Source organism: Corvus brachyrhynchos, unplaced genomic scaffold (genome assembly GCF_000691975.1).
Source record: "Corvus brachyrhynchos isolate BGI_N302 unplaced genomic scaffold, ASM69197v1 scaffold370, whole genome shotgun sequence".
Classification (NCBI taxonomy): Eukaryota; Metazoa; Chordata; class Aves; order Passeriformes; family Corvidae; genus Corvus; species Corvus brachyrhynchos.
Window position 1 is genome coordinate 754947 of NW_008235977.1, and position 6598 is coordinate 761544.

Here is a 6598-nt window from a genome sequence, read left to right on the forward strand (position 1 = left end):
AGGAACAGTATGTCTGGCACTGGAACAAGCAGTGCCTGTCTGATGCATAGGTGTTACATGATCTTGCATTACTGGCTTAATGACTTCATGTTACTTTATTCAAGTCAAAAACAGTCAACCTGCATCTGAACAGAGTTAAGAGATCAATACCAACAGCCAGCTTTGGTCGTAGGTTCTCCATCTGCAATATTCAAATGTGTCTAAATTTTCATCAAATTATGATCATTAGAAGTAAAGTTTTTTTATTTGATCTACCAACCTTATGAACATTAAATGAGATTTCAATGTAAGATTTAAAAAGCTTGTGAAATAACTTTGAAGGTGATTTAAAGAGGCTGTCTGTTATGGACTGCAGTCTTGAGACACCTGCCTTTGCTTTTGCACAAGGGCACCAGACACATATTTGTGTTTGTGATTCTGCTAGGCTGTGATGTGTCACTCACAACAGAGCACACACATCCCAAAATTTTCATTGTTACTTTAAATTCTTGTATTAACTGACAAGACCCCATGTGATTTAAAATAAGCATTCAAGGTAAATGAATGGGTATACAATTAACCTCAGTGCTCCAACTTTCAGTCTGTACAAGACAACAAATACTGTTTATGTGCAGATGAAGTAACTTACAGCTAAAAAAGAACCTCCAGGAAAAATCTGAGTGCATGCACAATCATTTTTATCTGTGCATATGCACAGTTGTAACAGCCTAACTCCTGAACTGACTTAGCAGTCTTATTTAAAATAATTTCTATGACTATTTAAATACATAACACTGCTGTTAGTTATCTCTATCAGCAGTGATGTTTGTTTAGAAAGATAGAACAGCCTACCATAAAAGTGCTTGTGCAGGGAGGCAGCAGGATTTTATCAATGGGAGGAGAGAGAAAATTGCTCCTTTCAGCCACATGTTAAGGATTGGACCCTTAATAATTTTCCAGAATTAGGGGCCAATATTGATTAATGCATCAGCATTTGCAGAGAAGTGAGTAAATCAGTCCCAGATAGGAAAAAGTTTACCAAACTTCCTAGCATTTTAGATTCACACAAAATAAAATCATTTAAGTCATCTAGACAATTTCGCAAAATCAAGCCTTGCTTCAAAGGAATTTAGCAGTCACAGTTTAAAACATGTTAGCATGTCTCAAAATCTGAAGAATGTCTCGTCTATTGTTCAAGAAACAAGCGTAATATAAAGGACACCAGTCATTACTAGGTTGTACTAAGGACTGTGTCATGTTACTCACTCCATTAAAAAACAGAAGTGTCTTGAACTATACCACTATAAGCAGGAGAGCCACCTAACTTTAGGCATTTACATCTAAGCTTATTAAAAACTGCCTTTACAGTTAACATCGAAAAACAGGCATATACAAACTATGACCCATTTCATCCTAACAGAAATGTCCCACCCTTGGCTACTTCATGCCAGCTTTCCTGTGTTTGAAATGCCAGTAAGCTGTTTTAGAATTATGGATGCTGACTACACAAACACAAAGCCTCCTTGAAGAAAAGTTTCAAATAAATCTGATTTTTTAAACTAGGTCTCCACAAATACCTGATAAAGCTTAATCCACAAAACTGCACGTTCCTTGTGTAATGGTTTTACATTCACATCAAAGTGGTTTCACCCATTAGAAATAGTTTATTTTCTACATTGTTTGCAAAATTTATTTTTAGCATGCATTGTAGTGAATGACAGAGGCACATTCCAACAGAGTACTACAGCTGTTTAAAGAATGAAAAACAACCAGTCAGTTTTCCCTCCACAACACGAGGTCTCATAACAAGATTAGTTTTACAACAAAGTGCCTATTCTTCAAAGTAATGCAGCAACACTTGAGCCTATTTAACAGTTATTGTAGGCAGCCTCCATCAAACAGGTTAGTATTATTTTCATAGGACAGCCATCCAGAAACTTTTGAAGACAATGTCAATATTTTAATAGCTATTTCCAAAAGCTTGCAACAACGTAGTCCTGTTGTTTTGGGAGGCAGAGAATTGTTTAGAAATTGGTCTCTGATCTGCAGTGTTATTGGATTGGGCAAGTGTTAGCACACCCAGCTTAGCCTGGTCAGTCTGAAACTGAGGGAGCAAAATCAGTAGAATGTTCTGGGGTTTTTGTTGGTTTACTTTTAAAAAATTTATTTTTTAAGTGGATAGTTAAATATATTTCAAGCCATTTGCAGGCTTTCTATTAAAACCACTTCTTTAGATGACCCATATTTCCTTTACAGAAAAAAGTCCTCACATATGCTGCGTTATCAAAAGGACCAAAAAGGGGAAAAATGTTCCTTGAAACACAAAATTGTTATAAGCCTGTTAAGATGGTAAGCAACAAATAGGGTTGAACAAAATCTCAGAGAAACAGCCTAAAATAAAAAAGTAGATGGAACTAAATTTCAGGTTCTTTTAATCAAGTGTTAGTTTGTTTGCATGTTGCACTTTTTTCCATCAAAATAGACTATTTCTTTTGATAAACTAGGTACATTAATCTAATTATTAGTGATAGAGTTCTCCTTCAAATTGTAAAGTGCACACTGCATGCATAATCCTTTCTACCCCCCTTAATATTTTGAGTGTTAAGAAAACTTTCGTAGTTCAACACACTTTTCTCATTGTTCAGTGAGCACTGATGTACACAATCTGCCAGAAGTTGTCTACAGGGAACCTTTTAAGTTTTAATGATGCCAACGGAAGGATGACCCAGGACTTCCCTTCCACAGTGTAGGAGTCACAGGAAACAAGGAGCAGGGCAGAGATCTCAGTAAGCTATCAAACACAGAACCAAGGTTGAATAAAATGCCTTTTTTCAGAACTTAGCCACAGTTGTTTGTGTAATCTTCACAGTGTTTTGCTAACTTGCTTTTGTATTCCTATACTTCCAGGAAATCGAAAACCATTTGCTACTGGTTCTTTTTTAACAGCTGCAGTTGTCTTTAAGAATGCTTCTAAGCTTTGTAGATAAACGGAAAGCTACTTACCACAGTAGAAAAGTTCCATTAATACCATCACTGTCCATCTTTCAGTATTTCTTTCTTAAGAACACTCAGGTTTGGGGTCTGAACTGGATTACATCTTCAGTATCTGATCTGGCTGGCTTTCTATTTAATTAGAAGTTAATTTCTTCTGTAGGAAAGATTAGGCTCCAAAAATAAGATTTTTGGATGGCTCTAAAAGCAACTACTGCAATACATTTAAAGGAGATAATAGATTTTAAAACTGAGGCATTTTGAAAGAGCTATAGTCAACAGAGTCTAAATTTTTTTAATGCAGCTTGTACTGTAACGTGCAACATTATGTGCTTATGGGTCGATTTAAAGCAATATCAATGCAGCAATCGCCAAGAAAAACCTTACCACCCCAAGGCAGGGACATCACCTCTTGACGTGGTAATAAAGGTATTACTGCTGGTCCTTACAGAAGTTAGCAAAGCAATAGCCAGGTATGTTAAAACAGGGATAAGCTACACCCTAAGCAACATTCTTGGTTACTTTACACAGCTAGATCAAAATTTTCAAGCCCCCAGGTGAAATGGCTGGTCACTAGCAGATACTACACAATTAATTAATGAAGCTTTAGAGTGACAGAAATGGCAAGGCACACATAAGGGAGAGAAATGCATTGGCACTATTATTCCAAAGGTGAGTATTTTGTGATTTCGTTTCAAATAGGAGAAATGTTACAAAACTGGAAGATTTAAGTACCTAATAAAACAGGTCTCAGCAAAATATATAACTAAGATTCTTCTTACAATTAATTTCCTTATGCCAAAAAACTAACCTTACATCTGTTACTGACAAAGACCAGTACTTTTAGCCCTGGAAGCCACACAACTGAAGTGTCCACACATCTGAAATTCTCAAGTATTTTAAAGTCCCATTAAATGCAGTGTATGATATTAGACATCCAGGACTAAAAATTCTGCCAACAGTTTAAGAATAAACGTTCACATTTAACAAAAAGACATGTATAGGATTGTTCTTCATAACACTCTTTTCCAGGAATCAAACAACAACATCTGTTATAGTTATGGGGTCCCAATATGCCTTTTTCAAGCTATAGAAATTTATATATAGTATCTATTAGCAACACAGAACTGATTTAGTATTCTGTTTAGAAAGCATCTGCTCAAAGCTGAAAATCTAGATGACAACATTTACAGTGTTAAAAGTGCTGCTACAAAGAATACCCTGTTCACATACATACAGTCTCAAAACACTTCATGAACTCTGAAATGGTTGTCTAAGGAGGGAATTTCATCAGCAAAATGAAGCTGATCATTTACTTCCACACCAAATTCTTCAAGTATCTGTACAAATTTCTCATGCTCTTTCCCAATCCATGACCTCATTGTGTCAAATACTTGGTATGGTGTCACATGAGCATGAACTTCAATTCCTGTCTCTGCAAGTTCTTTCAGCATTTCAGGGTAAGTAACCCAAGTATTGCTTCCTCCCGAGTGACCACCATCCAGCCAGTAAATTGCTTTTATGTTTTTTAAGAAGGCATCCGTATTCTTGTCTTTTTTAGCTTCCTTCAGCTCATAAAGCAGTTGGTTCAAAACCACACAACCTTTACTGAAGCCAATCAAAGTAAACGATGCTGCACCTACAGCAGAGGGTATCATGAAGTTCATAGCAGAATTATTAGAGCATTCACAATCTCTCTCCCTTTCTTTGGATGAGCAGCCATTTGTTGTAGGAACAGACTGTGGCTGTGACTTACAAGCAGCTATTTTTGCATCCTTGCTGACACCACGCACACTTTTCTGGGACAGCAGAATATTCTGAGAGAGTCTGAATGCATTAACTAGCAAAGCATGGAGATGCCTGAAAGCTCCAAAGTCAGTGCTGTGCTCTGGTGCTCCAAACATGTTACTCGTCACAAAATTGTCATAACAACTGAATTTGTGCAGGTGCATTCGGGAACACTTTATGACCCAAATAAAGCTATTGGGGAACCGGCGAGCAAGTATGGTAGCAACATTTTCAAAACTCCAGTGCTCCCACTGAAAGTTTTCTGGGTGGCAAGACATGACGTCATGATAGTTCTGAAAAATTAAAAGAATAGAAAAAATGCATTACATCATGAAAAGATTCAGCTTCAATGTACCCATATTCATAAGAAAGGACTGCAAAAGAAAAACATGCATTAGAGGCTCTCACTTGTTAGGTTAGCAGAACAAGAAACACATTAAAGAAACTGGTATATTTCGATTTGCTTACTTTAATATTTTTTACCACATATTTTTAATAACCCCAAGATAAATACAATAAAATCAGCACATGAAAATATTCATAGCTTTTGTTGACTTCACACCAGAAGAAAATTAAAATCTTATTCAACTTAGTATGACACAGAATACATTAATTTTACTGTACTTTTTACCATCTACAGAAATACTGATTAACTTACTACAAATCAAAAACAGACTTAAATCTTTGTAGCAAGTTTTCTGGATATTATACCAAAAAAAAACCCCTCTCATTCAGCTGTAGGAAATTTTATTGCCTTATTCACATTCATAGAGGGCATAGATGGAAAGAAATTAACCCCCAAATCATGAATGAACCTCATGTCTGAAATCAGAATGGCAAAGAATACTAGATCATTTTTTTTACTAAGGAATAATGAAGCCATATGCAGGAATGGCAATCAGACAGGTCTTCATAGGCCATCCCAATCCTTAAAATAAAAACACCCAAAATTCTGCATCTTTACCTTACAGAAGGGGAAAGCCTTTTCCCTTGAAAAAGAAGGCACTACCCCTGCTTTTGAGACATAGTAATAACAACTGAGATTAGCTGGCTACCAGAGCATGTTCTGTTAAGAGAGGTCAACCACATGCTCAGGGACAGCACTTCAGAGTCTCTCTGCAGTTTCTCACCAACTCAAGAGACCACAAGTGCTTTCCCAGGACAGACTGAGAAAGTGTCAGTTCCTGTCAAATTCCCACAGGATGGTGTCTGGGATGTCCGTACACCTGCACGGGGACATGGTACTCTGCCTGGGGAGGATAACTGGGCACCTAAGGATTTCATTGTCTTGTCTCCATTGACATTCCCTGCCGCGCTTTCAGACAGTGCCATCCCTGTCACAAATGTCACCCTCAGGCAGTGCTATAGGGCTGGAGTGAGTCCAGAGAAGGGCAATGGAGCTGGTGAAGGGGCTGGAGCACAAGTCCTGTGAGGAGCAGCTGAGGGAGCTCGGGGGGTTCAGCCTGGAGTAGAGGAGGCTCATCGGCAGCCCTTATTGCTGTCTACAACGCCCTGAAAGGAGCCGTAGCCAGACGGGGGTCGTCTCTTCTCCAGGGCGACAAAAGGACATAGTTTTAGGTTGTGCCAGGGGAGGTTTAGGTTGGACATTAGAGAGCGTACGTTCACAGAAAGGGTGATTAGATATTGCAATGGGTTGCCCAGGAGGCAGTGGAGTCACCGACCCCGAAGGTGTTGAAGGAAATACTGGACACGGTACTTAGTGCTAGGGTCTAGTTGACATGTTGGTGTCGGTCACAGGCTGGACTCGATGATCTCCCACTGCGTGACTCTGTGAAGATGACTCGACTCCCCTCCACTGCTGCTCCAGCTCAGGTTTCCG

The 6598-nt window shown here is 38.3% G+C and overlaps 1 protein-coding gene across 1 annotated transcript in view; it reads right to left on the reverse strand.

The window, feature by feature from the left end:
- The window catches only part of CUNH2orf69 (chromosome unknown C2orf69 homolog), a 6958-nt gene extending 366 nt beyond the window's left edge, over positions 1–6592 (reverse strand). Inside the window, exon 1 of the mRNA XM_017728420.1 lies at positions 1–6592. This exon is cut by the window's left edge and continues 366 nt beyond it. Within this exon, the coding sequence (XP_017583909.1) occupies positions 4212–5036 (825 nt within the window). The 5' untranslated portion in view covers positions 5037–6592 and the 3' untranslated portion in view covers positions 1–4211.
- Positions 6593–6598: the final 6 nt, after the last annotated feature.